We start from the raw sequence: 20,431 nt of genomic DNA, 5'->3' as shown, positions 1-20,431 counted from the left end.
AGGAGGGAGAAGGGTGTCATTATCTCTCTCTCTTTACAAGTCGGTGATTAAATCGCATTTGGAATATTGTATTGAAGTGCCGACAATACGCATAAAAACGAAAAATGACAGAGATTTAAGGGAGTATTCAGAAAAAGGCAACCAGAATGAAAACAACTTTGTGTCATATCAGATTCATTACAGGAGAGAGAGAGAGAGAGAGAGAGAGAGAGAGAGAGAGAGAGAGAGAGAGAGAGAGAGAGAGAGAGAGTTTCAATCATTGTACATCATTATGTTTGGCAATCGGATCTTGGAAGAAACACGTTTCGAGAGCCATGGAAAGTTATCATTAAGGCTGTCTTCAGTGATTGCAACACGATACATCGAGTGGATCGTGTCTTCTTCTACTTCAGTGGAGGCCTTGCTTTATTTGAAAGCCAACTTCGCTTTAACTTTCATTTTTGTCGAAATTTTAAATAATTCTTTCACTGTTACGTATTCTCGTTCGGTTATTGCATGTTTTGTGTGGAGTTTTTTTCCCCGCTTGATTTCTAGATAAATAATGGAGTGTGGTGGGTCCTTCTCGTGTAACCCTGCAAAAGAGGTTCGCATCTTTTCCATTGTTTATTTATCGATCGTGAGGAATCCAATCATTGACTTCGTTAACGTGCACGGGAGAAACGGTAGCTACACACTGGACCTTCATTTGCATCTTCGGGGAATATCTACGTCAGGGAGAGGCAGTTCGAGCAACAGTTGGGTAAGAGTAGGTTTCTTTATTGTCTTTCTCTCTCTCTCTCTCTCTGCGATCGATTTTCCACGATGATTGCTGTTCGAACTGAGGAACATCAGGGATGGTACGTATTATGTACTTTCGATGGAAGAGTTCGAGCTGAGCGTGATACTAACCATGGAAAGTGTAGAGTCCCCAAAACCTCATGATCCATGTTATAACCAATTATTGCCAAACCCATCCACTTCTATTTGAGATATTACTCCTACATTGAATTTAGACAATCCAGGCCAGCTTGTCCTATGCCACTTACCAATTTACAGTCCAAAGATGCCGCGGTTCTCTCAGGAAATATCACGAAGTTACATTTTTAACGAGGTCACTAAAGGTGTGGCTGAAAAAAAGTCTTCGCAAATAGTGCGGTATGCTGCAAACAAGGTAATATCGGAAATGAACGGGTGAGGGCGGAACTGGAGATACCTGAAAAGCGTACTTTAAAACCTTTTTCACCCGCTGGCTTTTCTCTTTACGCACAACTTCTGCTGCTAGCTCCATCACAGCTCTTGGTCCAAGAAGCTTCAAAGTCCGTTTTATTGTTTCTCTGCAGGCTTAATCATCTGCAGGTATCTCTACGGACCCCTAAAAGAGATCGGACCATGGCATTTTTATCTACGACTTGGATAACACTCTTTCGAAAAATTATTTTATAGAAATAAAACGCTGCTGGGGCCTACTACTTCAACAATGACAGGATCGTTGGTCGGTAACGTACATCGAGAGGCGTTTTGTTACCTCCAAATTAATTCTCACATTTCTTTTGTTTTAAACCTTTCCGTGCAGGAACGGTTTTAGCCTCCTTTCTGCACTCTTTTTATTCTCACCGGACTCGGCTCGATGTGGACCAAGCTTGGTTCTGTCCTCCGTTCACTCTGTCTATGGGAACAACTTGAAGACCGCGAACATGTCTCTATCACTGCCATTACTACCAACAGCTTCGTCATCCGCTGGAATCTCTTCTCTCGTCGCCACGAATCTGAACTTTTACAATCTAACGAATGTCTTCCATAAATTAGAAACCTTTCCCATGTGGCCTTTTCAAGAGCACGTGCGCTACTAAATGAACACAAGACAGCACAAATGGTTTATACCCGCAAGATAATAAAGAACCACATATCAATACGTGTGAATGGTAGCGTTGTCAAAAAAGTCCAGACACATGTTGATCTTGGTCTGAAGTGGGACGAAAACCTAACCTTCACACCCCATTTCAGACATGTAAAGAAGAAAACTTACGCACCACTATGATCGTCCGGACAGGAGCTGGTAGGAATCAGGAATCTTGACTTTGTTAAACAATATATTTTAAGATGCGTCACCCCCATCCGCCTCTACGAATCTCAGATTTGGTCTTCTGCCCCAGATGCTACCATCGAGGCTTTCCTGGGTTTAGAGTACTGAATGCTGAGATGGTTAAACAGGATCACTATTAGCCATTTACAATCTCAAGGGCTGTTCTAGATGCCAACTTGGATGTCACGCCTTGGTCTCACATAATTGTCACCAAGAACGTTCTCACTCTAGCAAAACTGCTGACCGGGAGACTCGACTCGCCGAAAACTGACTACCTGCTGACTAGGCCTCGCATGACGCAGAGGTGGGCGAATAGGACACCATCTCTTCCGCCCAGTAGCGCGCTCACGCAGCTGGGAAGCCTTCAGCGATTTTTTTTTCCCTTTCAACGCCATTAGGATCTACAACGATCTTCAAGCAGACCCAGAAAGGCTTTGCACAGAGAAGAGATACAGGACTGAAATGTTTCAGGATGCATGACTCCACCTATAAATGTTGAGTGAAGCCCACAGATGAAAACAAAACAGAATGCAGGAAATGAAGAATGAACTGGTCGGGACTGTTTTTGCTCCTGTTATGTTTACATTGAACTCGCTGTAAGTAGTGGTGTAGATGTGAAAACATTCTCTAATTCCTTGTAAAATTGCAAATTATTCTTGTGCTCTCTCTCTCTCTCTCTGTCGCTCTCTCTCTCTGTCTGTCATGTACAAATACGGCAATGATATAATCTTTATTGTGTACAAAGAATGTATACAATTTACCCTTCACGGCAGGAATGCCAGGGGCTAAGTTAGAAATTATTATATGCATAATATAATAATTAATTAGACAAAGTATATTTTATTTAAGACAATGATATGTATATTGATATTAAGATATGTGTATAAATTATAATTATGTATATCTGAATGTGCACTTGTATACCTGACTACGAATATAAGTTATACAAATAACTTATATTTGAATGTGGTTAATAGCCGTAAGCGGGTGTCTCTTAGGAGAAAATAAAGAAAGAGAAAGATGCTCTGCTGTCTGTGTTCCTGTGCCTGAAAGTGGTTCTCTTTTGCCGCCTATGACTTCTTCCACTACATCTTAGAATCACCACTCTTCACGCTGCATATTCTAACACTGTGTTTTTTTTTTAAATTAACTTTCTTCCTTTTCTACTTTCCTGTCTTCATGCAGATGCTGACTTATGTCTTTTTTTTTTTTTTTTTTTTTTGGCACTGGGGTTCATATGGCACAATGCTGGTGGTGAGCTGCCTCTGAGGGTGGAATTCATATTTTTCCTTTATCTTTTTCTCCTTTCGTTTTCTTTCTTTTGCTGTCCTATCGTGTTTTTTTTTATTATTTTTGTTTTCATGATTTAGTTTTCTATGTTAGACCTTTTTAGGTTAGGTTTTCACATTCCTAATTAACGTTGTGGTGCCGCCCCACGCAAGCTACTTCATATGTCTACGTGCACCCCTCCTTTTCCACATATTTTTCCCGCACTGGCAGCGTGTCATCCGTTGTTCGTTTTCTTCTGCTTATGCTGGTCGCGTGAATGATTCAACCAGTGGTGATGAGGGCAAAGCGATGCACATGGGGAGAACTGCTTAGAAAGTGCAGACTGCAAATTTTGACGTTCTGGTTACTAAAAGCGTCGAAGCAGAGATCCCACAAGGGGGTTCTCTCTCGGCCTCGCTACTTGCAGCAATATTCGTTCCACTAATGGATCAAATTCCAGCGTTCCTATCATATGCTGAAGATATTGTTTCTACTTGCCATGCAAACGCCGTGTTGGTTGATTCACAAGAAGGACAAACCTCCTCTGAAGCTGTAAACAGCTATCTAAATACATTCTGTAAGTATGCTAAATTTTTTGGCCTATTAGTCGATCCAGATAAGTCAAACTATCTCATCTTTACTCCAAGTCGGACGACTTCTACTGATACTGCATCTTCTCTACTTCCGGAATTGGCAGGAAAGGTCCTGACTCCCACAGACAGCGTCAAATTCCTCGGAGTAATCCTTGATGCCAACGTCACCTATAAAAAACAAACCCAAGCTCAGTATTCCAAAGCCCTGAGAGCGTTCTGGGCAATGAAAATTGATCTGTGCAAAACGCACAATAAGCAAATAATCAAGAAGTACCTCGCAACTTACTTTTGTAGTGTGCTCTCCTATGCCGTAGAAGTTTGGTCGGCGGCACCACCCACCAGCCCCGGGAAACTATGGGGCCTCGAATTCTGGGTGCTGAAGTGGGCCAACTTGTGGTCGCACCAGATCTACACAACATCTAAATCTACTCTCTGCTGCAACCTGCAATATACGCCCATAGTCCACAGAGCCCATGTGCTAAAAATAAAGTCATTCCTTCATCTGTGCTCAGCTAAGAAGGATCACATCGACATCTGGAACACGGTTGGTTGGCGTTTGCCAGGAAGACATCTCCGTAGTACCCCCTCCTTGTGCTCAAGGCTCCAGCGGTTACAGAATTTCAAGAGAGACTTCCCAAATGTGACTCTGGACACTCAATTCGCTCAACATCGACATCGACCTGTGGTCTGTAGACAAGGCATATCGAGATGGCATCTTGTCCCATCTTGCTGCTTGTAAACGGCATTTATGTAAGTGCCGATCTTAGTTAGTTAACCGATGTCATTTCATGTTCTGCTCAACTTGTAGTCCTTTTTCGCTGTAATTACTACTTCATTTTTACATTTTGACTATTATCTTTGTTTTTATCTATTAATTATTCTTTAGTTATTATAATTTTATTTCATTTCTTTTTTCTATTATAAAACAAAATCACTTGTATAAACAACGAATTGTAAGATTCCTCTGGCTTTCTGTGTAAGGAATCACTAGTGTATAAAATTTATGTTAATAAAGAATCTTATTATTATTATCTGGTTGCGATGTGGGCCACTAAAATGGTTATTAAAATGAATAAGTGAGGTTTGTTCTCCCTCGTGGGTGAGACACGAACCACTGTTTACAAATGAGGGAATCTGAGGGAATAACAGAAGTTCGAATCTCACGAAATTCACTGGCAGGATGTGAATCACATCTTATGAAGATTCTGATCTTCAATCACATAGTGACTTATTCGTGACTTGATCGTTTTATACCTTTGTCGGGGCGCACCATAGCTTTAGTCGCTTTTGCGCCAATAAAATCGAAATCCAACGAACCTTTGTTGGACAAGTCCATATGGTGGAATTACTTCAATGAATCCAATGAGTTTTTAATCAAGATTTGAATAAGACAAGTCAAAGAGATATTTTGACTGGTCTTTTGAAGACTCTTTTGAATAACTGTAAATACTGCTCCCTTCTGCTCTGGCTTTTTTTTTTCTATATAAAGTAAGTAATTAATATATTTTTTTTCCTGATATGGATCACTGTGTTTCTGTTCGCCCACTGCTGGCACTGTGTCCTGTGGATGAAGATTTCTGTCCCTAAAAGGGACCGGTAGGATTGGCCCACCGTTATCGGACGTGGCTTTCCATGTGATCGCTGCTTCTGTGAAGCCAGTAGGCCAGAATGACACCACAACGTAACCTATCCAATTTTACGGTGCACTACATCTCACAGAGACACGAGGGAGAGTTGATGGCGTTCTAGTTGCTGCAAATCACAAAATACATACATTTGGTATTCTCCTTGTTTTTTTTTTTTTTTTTTTTTTGGCAGTGCAGCAAAAGCCTGTGGATTCCTCTCATGGATGGGATGGTACTGAGCTTAGACCGGTCTCCCAGATAGTGGAGGACGTACCCAGTTATGTTCATCCATCGGTAGATTCCAATACTCAGTTCATTATTTTACACAGCGAAAGACGTGACATCAATTCCACTCCATTCCTCACACTCGCGAGGCATAGAATGGAATCAGTGTGACTCACCTTTTGGTGAAAGACACTACAAAAAAGTGTGTGCGTGTCAGTTCCTCCCTCATAGCCCACATCTCTGCATACGATTTTTGTTTTTAATTTTTTTTGAAATGGTGGAAGACGAAAGGGTCTTCGTAGCAAGGTCAAGGTGATGAGTGACGGTATTAAATATAGCGCCACTATCCGTAGTTTCATATTTATTCGCAATCGTCTTTTTAGTTCGCATTGAAATGTGGTTTGTAGCATTTTTATCTGGACTCTGTTCGAATTAACTAAAATTTATTTCCCAGTTGTCCCCGGTTACTGGAGTTGTCATCAGGGTTTTGAAATTTAATAATCTTCACTAATAAAAACAAAATAATAAAAAGAAAAAAAAAATCTTGAGCATTCTTACCGCATCTTTAGTGAGGGACTCCACGACGATGGGACAGATCATGCCGGAAAGAGTCCCAAAGCCGTTTGACATTCCCATGAGGATACTGGCGTACCTGGGGGCGATGTCCAGATGATTGACATTGAAACCTAAAAGACAAAAAATAAAACCTAATCCAACACTTGTATAATTAGCAATAATATTGTTTTTTTTCTCTCCTATCTCATCCTTGTTTATTACATTGTATTAGCCTCTCCTGTAAACTCCTGGCTTGTAGCCGTGAAGGGTATTGTGTACGGCGTGTGCCTTTTGTATGCAATATAGTGTTCTCACACAACAGACCGGACATAACCGTTGTGGACAAGGCTACCTACCTGATTGACATAGCGGTGCCCAAAACTAGCAATGTCCAGAAAACCCATGAGGAAAAAATTAGGAAGTAGAGGAACCTAAGACATGAGGTCAAGGAATTGTAGCATATGCAAGAAGTAACGACCATCTCGATCATCGTGTCAACCACCGGTATGGTGCCAAAGATCCTACATAGCAACCTAGCAGGAATACGTCTGCCAGAGAACACCTGCAAGGATCTCCAGAAAGTCGCCATCCTGAACATCTGCAGGATAGTCAGACAGTTCTTCGACCAACAGTACCACCAGAATTACAACCACCCTGTGTACTGGTAGCAGTACCCATCATGGAGTGGAATCCCCCAATCAGGGAGAAATAAAGCCCTACAGGAAGGAAATCCTCAAGAACTGCTACCAGATTATGAAATTAGCCTCGGGTCGAGCAAGCATGTACTCTTGTTTATTGTACATCTGTTCCTCGCACCTTAGTCGGTAAATATTCACACCCTTATGGCACAGAGCCGTCCCGGGGTGACCCAAGGCTTCTTGGGAAATAAACTGATTTTAATAATAATAATAATAATAATAATAATAATAATAATATAAGAGCAACAATGATACACTGGTGTGCAAAATTTACGAACCAGTCAAGTTTTCACCTGTAGCTTCTCATAGGAGTGGCCTGGATATGGGAAAAGCACACCAAAGAAACCTCGTGAAGTACAGAAATGATGAAGGAAACAAAGCGGTACAGAAGGACTTTATTCAAAAATGGCAACATAGCATTGACTGCCATGGTACAGATGCATCACTGCCAAAGAAGAACAAAGGGAAGAGGTGGTCTTCATTAGGAGATATGGCCGCCCATATCTCCTAATGAACCGCCTGTTTGCACCGCCTGTCCATGCTTAGAACAATGTTGTTGATAAGTTCTTGAGGTAACATCGTCCATTCCTCTGTTAGCGCCATCTTCAGCTGGTGAACATTTTTTGGTAGGTGTGGATGTGCCGCTAGGCGTCTCCACAGCATCCCATATGTGTTCGATGGGATTTAGATCGACGGAAACGGGCAGGCCAATCCATACGAACAATGTCCTCAATTTACAAAAGTATATCAACAGCTGCAGTACGATGGGGTGTGGCGTTATCATCCCTAAACAGGAACTCGGGGGAAATGGCACATCGAAACACACACATTGGGAAGGATCACCTCAGTATAGTAGCGTGCACCGATTACAGTACCGCCTTCCAGTATCTGGAGTTGTGTACGTCCATTCAAGATAACGCTCCCCATACGAGAACACCTCGACCGCCATTCCGATCCCTTTCAGTGATGTTTTCGGGGTGTTTCCGTGTGCCAATCTTTCGTCTGATCAGCTGACGTCCAGAATTACTGCTGAGACTGAATCTACTCTCATCAGTAAAGAGTACGTTAAGTAAAGATTTTTGTGTTTGTAACCTTTGTAAATAGTGTTGGTCCTTACGTTTTGCACACCAGTGTAATAATAATAATCTTACTTCCACATTACTTAAGAATAAGATTACTTCCAGAAACACAGAGCAGCACTCCACCAGGCCATTAGGAAAATAGACAAGCGGTATACCCAAATCAACCTAAGCGAGGAATCCCGTCGTATCCAGAAGGCACAAACGAAGCTAGAAAGAGGGCAAAGAAGCCACTCAGGGGCAGACACTACAATGAAGATCACATAGATAAAATTGCTTCCAATGCATGGCTCACGAGCGGGTGCTCTTCCTTAAGACCGAAGGATTTATGCACGCCATTCAAGACCAGGTAATCAACACCTGGAACTATAGAAACTACATCGCCAAGGAGCCAGGAGTGTCCGATGCCACCTGGTCTCAGAAACGGTCCAACACATCACCGCGGGGTGCAAGGTGATGACCCAGGCTGTAACGGACTGCACAATAATAAAGGACAAGACCATCTCCCAAGAAGGAACAGGCTACCTATCTGATTGACATATCAGTGCCCAACACTGGCAACGAGCAGAAAACCCGTGGAGAAAAAAATCAGGAAGTGCACGAACGTATTATTTTATACAAATCATTGTACAAAATAATATTTCAAAATTGCTGCCCTAAAATTTACAAAAATTACTGAAAACGAGATTTCAACTGACATCAATTTCGTCTGCTGGACACTCGTCGTCTCTCCCTTCAGTTGAGTCCCCGGATCCAACTTAAAATGGCCCTCTTCCACCGTCCACATTAGACAGTGCGCGTGGGGTACGGTAGAAAGGTTTCGTTATAACTGCGAAGGACTCAGAAGAGAAACGCGATTTTGTATAATTTCTTAGGGGTTTAATTTGGAGGGCCACGGAAGAAAGCCGAGTGGAAAATACGACTCGCAATTACTGCGGGTGTTCAATTATTGACAAGCGCCGTACTTCGTCGTCTTCTCCTGCAGGAATGGCTCGTGCACGAAGCCAGTCCGCGATTCTGCCTCTGAGTCGATCCGCGCACGATGAATATTGGATGAAAAATAATGAAATTTGCGTACGGACTCCGCGAAACCTGTTGGACTCGCGAGCAGCACCGCCACACGTGAAATGCGAGCTGTCTTTTCGGAAGCCGCCTGGGGAGGGAGGGGAAAGTCGTCCATTTATTATGAATGACTCCGTAAGCCATTAGCGGCAACGAACAACAGACGACTCGCCGAAAATAAGCGACTTATCGGAGCGAAGTCCTTTTGTAGAGAAGGCAGTTCCGAGGTTAAAATTAAAGCGATCTGGGTGGGCACCCTGGCTATCTCGCCAGTTTCGGAAAGTGTGCCAATTTATTTCAATCCAGCTGTCTCAGATTTCTGTTAATCCAGAGATCCAGCTAGTTCATATTCTGTCCAGAGGAGGACTGGATAAAAGTTATAGAAGTCCATACGTGCAATGTTTAGAAATCGCAGCTTGGCTAGGTGTAATCTGGTCTCCTATAGTTCGGTCAAATCCTGAGAATATTTTTCTTAATATCTTTCTTACAATCGAGGAATAAAAATAAAGGGATTACAGACGGGAATGGCGCAATTTTCCTAACACCAATAATGCTAGAGGATTAACGCGTGATTATAATGACAAAGAATGATTATTTAAATAAAATATAAATGCTCGAGGCATAAGAGATTATGAGTTTAAAATTCGCTGTAAAATACAAGTGTAAATCCACCATTGCGAACTCATAATGTAAAACTACAATCGTAGTTATTATTATTTATTAATTAAAGCGGTCCCGGCCAACCAATGGCAACCCAGCTGTCAGTTACACATAACTCAGCGGTACTCTGACATACTCCCTCTCCTGTTTGTCCAAGTACAGGGAGGGAAAACTGCCATGACCAAAAAAGGATTGATATGAACAAACTGAGAATAATCAAATTACATAAAAAATAATGAAATTAATCTTCAAAGTCCAAACTTCATTGGAAAGAGCTACATCTGTTCAGAGTCTCTTGGAAAGCCAGCAAAGCAAGGAGCTGCAGAGAACAGAAATACCAGCAAAAGGAGCTGTAATTGCAGGGGACATAACGCTAGATTTGCTCTTAAGGCTCTTAAAGATGTTCCTTGACCTCCTCATTTCATATGAAAAGTACATCCAGTACCCGCATTTCAAAGGGCCGAAGAACGTTTTGGTGTTTAAAACAAGACCAACGTAGCACGCATCATAACAAGAAACTTATCTCGAAATATTCCTTCTTTTGCTGCGTTGCTCAAACATGCGCTGGATATATGATGTGCAGCACCACAGACTAAAGAAAATCTGCAGATTAGAAATCGAAATGGGCGCCTGTGGACATACATTTGGCATAATTGGGCTGACAGTACAGAAACCAATATCAGGAAGTGATCAGAAAGTTCCACGGTGGACGATGAAGAGAGAGGTAGCAGTAGTTAAAGACGAAGAAAAGGGAAGAGAGAGGTAGCAGTAGTTAGGAATGGTTTTTAACTTCAGGGCAAAGGAATGGGTTTTAACTTCAGGAAAGGAAATTACGAGGGCTTAAGGCGCTACATGGCGTTTATTAACTGGGCAAATATCTTGATGAGAGCGAATACAATTGAACAATGGTATACCTTTAAAACATTAATCGCAGAAGCCTTGAATGCGTATATACCATTAAAAAATACTCCACGAGTAGGATTCCAAGTTGGATGAATAATGAAGTTGCCACATTACTTAAGAAGAAAAGGCAGCATCAAAAAGTACAGAGCAATAAAAAGTACAAAAGTGCATCACAGCTACAAATTCATCTGAAATATTGGATGGGGGGGAGGGGGCAAAGAAAAGGTTACGCCGGCAAAGGCAGATTATGAAAAATCCCTGGCAAAAAGAGAAATGGGGGGGGGGGAATTCTTAACATATATAAATGCAAAGAAGAGAAGAACAAACCAGATTGGGCCCTGATGTAATGGACGTGGGACAGTATTACATACCCCAGCTGATGTTGCTAATGAACTCAACAGTTAGTTTGCATCGATATTTACAAATGAAAAACCCTTTGTGTCAATGAGAAATTCTGGGAGTGAAGTTGAAAAAAAAATGTAATTAATGATGTTGAAATTTCACACGTTCATTTAATGAAAAACTTTCGAGCCTACAGGGCAGTAAGGCTCCTGGGGTTGACGGCATTTACCCTTTAATCTTAAGCGAGGCGGCAAGTGACTGCATTGAACCATTGAGGCTGGTTATGAGAGCATCACTGGACAGGAGAGATTCCGTTGGATTGGTGTAAATTGGAACATAAAGGCGGTTCTAGGAGTGTAACCGGAAATTACAGACCGGCCAGTCTAATTTCAATAGTAGGGAAAATCATGGAGACTATGATCAAGGGTGGAATGCAGGATCACTTAGATAGAAATAGAATTCTGAATTATACTCAGCATGGTTTTGTAAAGGGAAAAATCATGTTTAAATAATCTAATTAGCTATTTTTACAGGGTCACTCAGGACTTAGGGACATTGTTTATTTGGATCAGCAAAGCATTTGACTCAGTCCCACATCAGCGGTTACTTTACAAGCTGGAACAGGCTGGAATCACAGGGAAAATCCTTAGATGGACAGCACGGTGGCTTCATGGCAGGAGGCAGAGGGTTATGATAAATGGTTATTCCTCAGATTCCCCAAGGATCAGTATTAAAACCACTGCTGTTTTGATTTTCATAAATGACATCAATGAAGGAACAGAGGGCGTGAAGTCTAAATTTGCAGATGATGTAAAGATTGGTACAGTAGTTAATGATTGCCGCCAAGCATAGCTTCTTCAGAATAACCTAAATAGACTTCACCGATGGTTAGAAAAATTGCAACTATGCTTTAATCCAGTAAAGTGTAAGGTATTGCACCTGTGGAACAATAATCCCAAAATAACTTATATACTTTGTGGCTGATATACTGAACATACTCACCTAGATTATGACCACTTCTAGCTACTGAACTTGACACTCAGGTCGCTTGAATTGTTTGATCCGTGTCTCTCTTGATACGTGACTGTCTTCCCACCCTCTCGAAGGCCCTCTTCTTCCACTTCCGCTTAGATGGGAGAATTCCCACCCAACCTGCGGAGGATGACTTCCTTTACATCCTTCGTCCCTCTGTCTATATCTCCTTTCCTTTACCCTCTCCGGTACAACCTGTACTCCCCCTGTGCCCTTCATCTTTTTTTTTTTTACTTGGTCTCTTTCCAGGAAGCTCAGGTGACCTGGAGGAGACTAGCCAGGGAATTATGGGCAGCCTGGCTACCTCCTAGTGGAGTGTGCGGGCAACATGGGGTCCCACCAGGGATCCTGCCGCCAAAAGCCAGGGCACCCAACAGAACCCAGCACAATACTTCATTTACAACACAAAAAATTTTTCTTGCTTTCACAGTGATACTGTTTGTCTCCACAGGCGCCTTTCCCCCAACACTATGCACTTGATGGAGTTGAAATAAAGCGGGTAACGGAGGAAAGGGACTTGGGTATTACGATACGATACAATATCAAGTTCTCCGAGTTCTTGTAGACAGGCTGCAAGGAAGGCCCATGGTGTCCTGGCAATGAATTATCGAACAATTGCTAGTAGAGATAAGGACATCACAGTCCCATTATATAAGGTCATAAGGCTATTGCTAGGCCACACTTGGAATACTGGGTTCAAGTATGCGTTCAAGTATATTCTATGCGACAGATACTGTGTTCATAAAATTCTCTGAAGTTCAAGACTTTGGCTGTCATTTATTAGATTGAATTTATCTAAACTTAACTAACTCTCTGTATATATGTAAATGTAAGTTCAAATATAAGCTTTCTCCCTCTTGTAAATATGTATACATGTGTTAATCCAACACCACTCAAGCGCATTGTCAAATGTTTCTCTTGTTCTTTTAACGTACGTATTTTTCAATTATAATTCTCTGTACACCCTTCTAGCCAACCAGCTGTACAGGGGTTGAAATCAAACTTAATAAACTGAATAATAATAATAATATATAACACCTTCGGGATCGTAGATTGGACTAACACCGAGCTAGAAGATATCATGCGAAAGACAAGGACAATGATGACCAAGAGCCGCCAACACAACCCGAAGTCCCAGTGGAGAGAATAACAATACCTCGGAAAGAGGGAGGAAGGGACCTGATAGACCTGACAGAACAACAGAAAACAGCGATAGTTAACCTGAAGAATTACTTCGAGAACAACACAGCACCACTCCCCCAATCCATAAGGATGATAGATAAGTGATATACCCCACTCACCCTAAGCGAGGAATCCCCCTCATGCACAGACGGCACAAGAATCAAAATTAGAAAGGTGGGCAAAGAATACACTCCATGGCAGCCACTACAATGACCTCCATCAAGATCACATCGATAACATTGCTTCCAATGCAAGCATGGCTTAAAAGCGGGACGCTCTTCCTGAAACTGAAGGATTCATGCTGGTCATCCAAGACCAGGTAATCAACACCAGAATCTATAGAAAATACATCACAAAGGAGTCCGGAATGTCAGATGACACATGTCGGCGATGCCACCTATCCTCAGAAACGATCCAACACATCACCGCGGGATGCAAGGTGATCACCCAGACTGAGTACACTCAGAGACACGACCAGATAGCCAGCATAATACAACAGAAGTTAGTTACGAAATACCAGTTGACCAAAGAAAGTGTACCATACTACAAACCTGGGATGCGTACTACAAGTACGAACCCCAGGCGGTACTAGAGACTCGAACCAACAAGTTGTACTGGGATCGCGCCATAATAAAGGATAAGACCATTCCGCACAACACAGACCGGACATAACCCTTGTGGACATCCTCACACCGGGTGGAAAAGTCCCGGGTTCGAATCCCGTCGATGACGGGAGGAACTTTAGTGGGCTTTTTTCACTCCGTGGCTGAGTTAGTCCGTCTCAGGCGTAGATAGCAAGGTTTTTCCTTCAGAAACTGAGGTTTTTTCGTCCAGCAAAACAGGCAAATCGACCAGAGAACACACGCAATTTACAGACACGAATACGGGTTAATGTAATTTCATTTACGGGTAACCCTAATACAGTAATTTATTTATAACCCTTGTGGACAAGATGGAAAAGGCTACCTACCTGATTGACATAGCGGTGCCGAACACTAACAATGTCCAGAAAACCCATGAGGGAAAAATTAGGAAGTACACGAACCTGAGACATGACATCAAAGAGATGTGGCATATGTAAGAATTATCAACCATCCCAATCATCGTGTCAACCACCGGTATGGTACCAAAGACTCTACATAACAGCCTAGCAGCCTAGCAGCAATAGGTCTCCCAGCGAACACCTACAAGGAACTCCAGAAAGACGCAATCCTGAACACCGATAGGACAGTCAGAGATTTCCTCGACCGACAGTAACACCAGATATTACAACCACCCTGTGTACTTGGTAGCAGTACCCGTCACGGAGTGGAATCCCCCAATAAGGGAGAAATAATATAAGAGTAACAACAACAACAACAACAACAACAACAACAATAATAATAATAATAATAATAGCGTCCACAGCAAACATGAGACAGAAAATCAGAGAATAGGAGAGTACTTGGACACTTTGAAAGAGAACCTCCTTGCTATTAGCAAGAGACTACGCCGATACAAAGAGAGCTCCAAGAGGAAAATAAACAACCGAATCTTCGATGAGGACCAAAGAGGAATCTACAGGAATCTCGGAGAAGACGGGAAACAAGGGAACGGACCACCCGAGAAGAAGACTAGTGATGATTTCTGGAGAAACATATGGTCCAGGGAAATTAAACATAGCAGCCGAGCCACCTGCATAGAACTAGAACGCAAGAAAACCAAGAATGTACAAGAAATGAGAGGATGGGAGATTCGGGAAGAAGTAAAACAGAAGATCAAGATCTCTAACAACTGACGAACTCCAGGAATACATAACGCCCACAACTACTGGTACAAGAAGCTCACTTGCACACACACACACAAGCACCAGGCAGAGCAGACTACCCAAATGATAAGGCGCCCAGAGACAATCCCGAAGTTTCTCAGTCAACGGATCATATATCTGAAGCCTAAAGACGAAGATACAAGAAACCTGACGAAATATAAGCCAATCACCTGCCTCCCAACAATGTACAAGATCCTGACCAGCTGCATAACCAGGAAGATATCAGACCACTTGGAGAGCCAAAGCATAATGGCCGAACAGCAGAAAGGATGTAAGGAGCAATTAACCATAGATGCCGCGGTTTTGGTGCAAACCTACAAGAAGCGCTGCAACACGTACACAGCCTACATCGATTACCGCAAGGCCTTCGACTCGGTGCCTCACAGCTGGCTAATAGAGGCGCTGAACATCTACAAAGTCTATCCGATAGTGACAAACTTCCTAGGAGAAACGATGGCGAAATGGAGTACCACCATTAAGGTCGAAAACATCACAAAAAGGCCAATCCCCATCAGGAGAGGAATCTTTCAGGGAGATGCCCTGAGCCCATTGTGGTTCTGTCTAGCACTTAACCCGCTATCCACCATACTCAACTGTAGCAAGTACGAATATAACCTCAAAGAAGGAAGGAAGAACCTATACACCCTCACCTACCTGATGTATACGGATGACATAAAGCTCTACGCGGGAACCGAGAAACACCTTCAGCAACTACTCCAGATCATCGAAGAATTCAGCAAGGATATTAGGATGGAATTTGGTCTAGACAAAAGTAAGACCCACGGATTGCGTCAAGGAAAATTAGTCAACCGAAACTACCAGCTGCAGAGTGGTAAAGAGATCGAAGCTATGACAGAGGGAGAGGCCTACAAATACTTCGGTATGATGCAGGCTCAGCAGTTACAGCACATGGAAATTAAGGCCTGCCTGATCGAAAAATACCATCAGAGACTCAGAAGCCTGCTGAAAGTAAAGCTTAATGGAGGGAACACAGAGGAAAGCCACCTCGTTGCACACATAAATGTGGCACAAATCAGGGGCTTGACAAAGTAGCGTGGATGGACCACATCAGCAGTTGATAAGTGAACCCTGAGAAATCTGCCATCATGGTATTCTCTCTTAAACCCATACCAACCATAATTCAGCCTGTGATTGACGGAGTCCCGATCCCCTGCGTTGAAAAGCAAAGAGATCTGGGTGTAATCTTCGACAGAAAATTACGATTCCATCACCATATAGAAGAACTCTGTGCTAAATTCAACAAGAAACGGTGGGTTGCCAAGCAGCACTTGCTACACATTCACAACAGAAACCTGATAAAAATGTATATCAGGATGATGATTTTTGGAAGTGTACTGTATGGAGTAGAGTTGTGGGGCTCAGCTGCAGACACCACAATTAAACCATTAAAAGCCGCTGAATACTGGCTCCTGAAGTGGGCAACCTGGAAGTGTCATCTCCCACCACAGCAGTGCACAACACCGATGGCCAACGCGCTGAATTTAACCAGGTTTTCAGCATTAATGCACGAGAGAAGACTCATCTTCACCGTAAAAATGATTGCCGGGAGAGTCTCAGCACCCAACGTTTGGGACACCGTGTGCTGGCGGATTCCCCAACCAGGTCTCCGCTCCACTCCCAAGCTTCTTGCTCTTCCTTCGAGACTACATTTGAAAGATCGGTTCCTCCCTTATCAGAAGCTCCACCTGGTTCAATCCCTGGATGCTGACTTATTTAAAATCATAGATGATAAAAAGTATAAACGGATCATCCTAGATCTGCACGTGGTCTCCAGGACTACCAACTGATCTCAGATCGTTATGGCGGGGCAAGAGACTCTCAGAAAACTGGACTTGAGGAAAAGCTTTTGTTATCACAATTTGTTATTTTGTATTAGTTTTCCTTTCAAGTCAAGATTATCTGCTATGAGTACTTTTTTTTTATTTTTTTTTATTATATAATTTGCTTATAATTAATCTTTACAATTCCTTTATTATCTCTGCCGTTTGGTAACCCCTGGCATGGTGCCGTGAAGGGTATTGTATGGTCGTGGTACCTGCGTGTACCGGTGAACTGTACAATAAAGATCTTATTTATTTATTTATTTATATATCATGAATCCCAAGTCAGGGAGTTTGAGTGGGATCAATTAGTTGACAATGAGATGGAGTATGTTCTTATGATTAAAGAAGCACTAATACAGAGTATTAACTCCCTCAGGGCAACTAACACAGATGGAGTTGATGGAGTCCCCCACTTCATAGTAAAGTGTCTCAGCCTTTACCTAATTGAACCACTCCAAGCAATTTATAGTTCTATCCATGATTGCCGAGTTTTCCCTGAGAACTGGAATAAGTACGCTGTAATTCCAATGGCGAAAATTATAAACCCTAACCGTGTAGAAAATTATAAACCCTAACCGTGTAGAAAATTATAAACCCTAAAAATTATAAACCCTAACCCTAACATCTACCCTGTTAAAAGTACTGGAGAAAGCTCTGTTGACAAAGTTGTCGAATCAGATACTGGCTGGGCAGCCTCAACAAATTCATTTTTCAATAACCGCAAGATCTACTATTATTATTAACCTCCTCACAGTTCAAGCCGCAATACTAAATGCTTTTCAAGCCAGAAAGGAAATTGCAATAATTTATGCCGATATAAAAGCAGCATTCGATAGTCTGGATGTACATGGCTTACTTCATCTGCTCCAACACGCCTTCCAAATAAAAGGAAATTTGCTGAAGTTCCTACAGGCTCTACTTACTTGTCGGTCCATTTATTCCCGCACAGATAGTCAGATCCTCCAACGCCAACTCCATGCAGGCGTTCCACAGGGTGGAGTCTTATTTAGACTCCTCTTTACCGCCATTATGATCCCGTTCTGCAAAGGTAGGGATGATGTATGCACTTATACAGACGATATTAAGATCCTAACACCCAGCAACCATCCATGACCAATAGGGCATTATGTGACCAGATTAATTATAAGTTTCTGAACTTATTCGTGTACTTTGACAAATTTAGCTTGGCCCTAAATCCACAGTAGACGGAAATCATGGTTTACTCGCTCAAAAAATCGCCTATGCTCGTGCACCCGAAACTTAATGGCAAACTTATCCCAGTTGTTCAGACGCATAGAGATCTGGGAGTAACTTTTGAAACTAAACTTACGTTCAAGTCTCATATTGACCTGATTGTAAAGAAAATGAACTACTTACGTTGGACAACAAAAGAGCACCTCTTGCACGTGAGACAGACAACAACAACCGCACGATATTTAAGAACCGTTGTAGAGCAGATATCGTTGAATGACGTTGTAGAGCAGATATCGTCTTTTAAGGGCACAAAAGGTGATATAGTTGTACACGTTGGCATTAATGATATCAAAAGTAGGAGACCGGCAGAATTGCTTAACAAGTACAGGTCACTGTTGAACAAAAGCCGCGAATTAGGGTTGAATTTGAAAGTGTCTGCAATTCTGCCCAGACACGATAGGAGGGAGTATATGATGAGAGCCCTATCGATCAATTCGTCCCTGGAAAGATTGTGCAAGGCTCAAGGGGTAGAATTTTTTTCAGCCTGGACTGTACTTGTTAACAGGAGAGATTGCTTCTTCAGGGATGGGATACACTTAAATAGAAAGGGTGCAAGAATGTTTACTGATGCTATCGAGGCAGTGTTAGGTGGGTCGGAAAACTGCTAGCTTGGGGGGAGACAAAGACCAATAGATTGACAGTAGCCAATGGCAGAGGTGAAAGTGATTCTTGCATTGTTTCTATTGGAATGAGCAGAAGTCTGAAAATCAAGATGCAGGCTATTTCAGAGATTGCTGGGAATGATTGGGGTACAAGTAAACACATGGGGTGTGTTAGGGTAGCTAAGAATAGAAACAGGTGCAGGTATACTTGCGTGTACACCAATGCTAGGAGTTTAGTAAATAAATTTAATGAATTTGAGATATTGTTCAAAACATCAAAGGCAGATATTGTTGGGATATCAGAGACGTGGTGTCACACAGATATAAGGGATGCAGAACTGCAATTTGGGGAGTACAACGTCTACAGGGATATTCAGGGATATTCATGTGTTGTTGTGGCGGATCCCAGGGTTTCCCCCATAAGCCGCTATTGTACTTCTTGTGTTGAAGCTTATGCCAAGACCGGCCAATTGTATGTAGTGTGTTGGACGTGTAAGTGTTATGATGTGTTCTGTTGTTATGTTATACAACGTCTACAGAAAGGATAGACAGGATAGGAACGGAGGAGGGGTTATGCTATTAAGAAACACACAAAATCCAAGGAAGTGAAGCCAGTCGACATCGCTGGACAGTGCAGTGTCGAGTCAGTTTGGTGTGACATAAGCAATGGGGGATCAAATTTGAGAGTAGGAGTGTGCTGTAGGCCTAATGACTCTGATGAGTATAATAAGACACTGTACAGAGAAATAGAGTGGGCCTGTAAATCAGAGAGTCATATAATGGGAGATTTTAATTTCACAGATATTGACTGGAATTTGGGGGTTGGTCACTTACACACTAGCAAGGCTTTTGTGGATTTATTGGATGATTGTTTTCTACATCAGCATGTTCGGGAGGCAACTAGAGGGAGCAATACTCTTGATTTGATTATCAGTAGTGATTCTTCATTCGTTAAGAATCTGCAGATAAAGGAACCACTAGGTGGCAGTGATCACAGTGTGCTGAAGTGGGACTTACTCAAAGAGGTAACTACCATTAGGGGTAAAGGGAAGGGGTATTGCTTCCGTAAAGGCGACTACGATGGACTGAGACAGTGTTTAAATTCTATACAGTGGGACCAACTGATGATGTTACCAACAGCAAATTCAAAATGGGAAGCATTCAAAGAACTTATCTTGGAAGCTACTAGGCTTTACATACCAACTGAGAAATATTGTTCAAGGTTTAGGCCAAAATGAATGTCAGATGAACTAATGAGGCATATGGCAGAGAAGAAAAATGCATGGGATACATGCAAATTAACACGTGACACAGAAGCCTATGATAGATACAAGTTGATATGCAACCAAGTTACAAAGGAGGTTAGGCAGGCGAAGGCAGATTACGAGAAATCTTTGGCAAGGGATGCAAAGAAAAACAGCAAAGAGTTCTTTACTTATGTAAACTCTAGAAGGAAGTGGATGAATCAGATTGGTCCACTTGATATTGATGGGTCAACTGTTGATGATCCTGCTCAGGTAGCTAACAAACTAAATGAATATTTTGCATCGACATTCAACATAGAGTTGAATTCACCAGAGGTGTATTCAACTCTAGCAGTAAGCTACAGAATCTTGTAATAACTGAGAGTAAAGTGG

At 42.2% G+C, this 20,431-nt stretch overlaps 1 protein-coding gene across 1 annotated transcript in view; it reads right to left on the bottom strand.

The window, feature by feature from the left end:
- LOC150080024 (vesicular glutamate transporter 1-like) overlaps window positions 1-20,431 on the bottom strand; it is a 547,583-nt gene that overhangs the window by 32,240 nt on the left and 494,912 nt on the right. The window contains exon 12 of the mRNA XM_090383743.1: window positions 6,333-6,460. Coding sequence (XP_090239869.1) covers window positions 6,333-6,460 — 128 coding nt within the window. The remainder of the gene's footprint in view (window positions 1-6,332; window positions 6,461-20,431) is intronic.

Source organism: Mastigoproctus giganteus, chromosome 10 (assembly GCF_048544385.1).
Source record: "Mastigoproctus giganteus isolate SK-2022 chromosome 10, ASM4854438v1, whole genome shotgun sequence".
Classification (NCBI taxonomy): Eukaryota; Metazoa; Arthropoda; class Arachnida; order Uropygi; family Thelyphonidae; genus Mastigoproctus; species Mastigoproctus giganteus.
The sequence above is the reverse complement of the archived record's forward strand: the minus strand, read 5'-3'. Positions and strand labels throughout refer to the sequence as shown.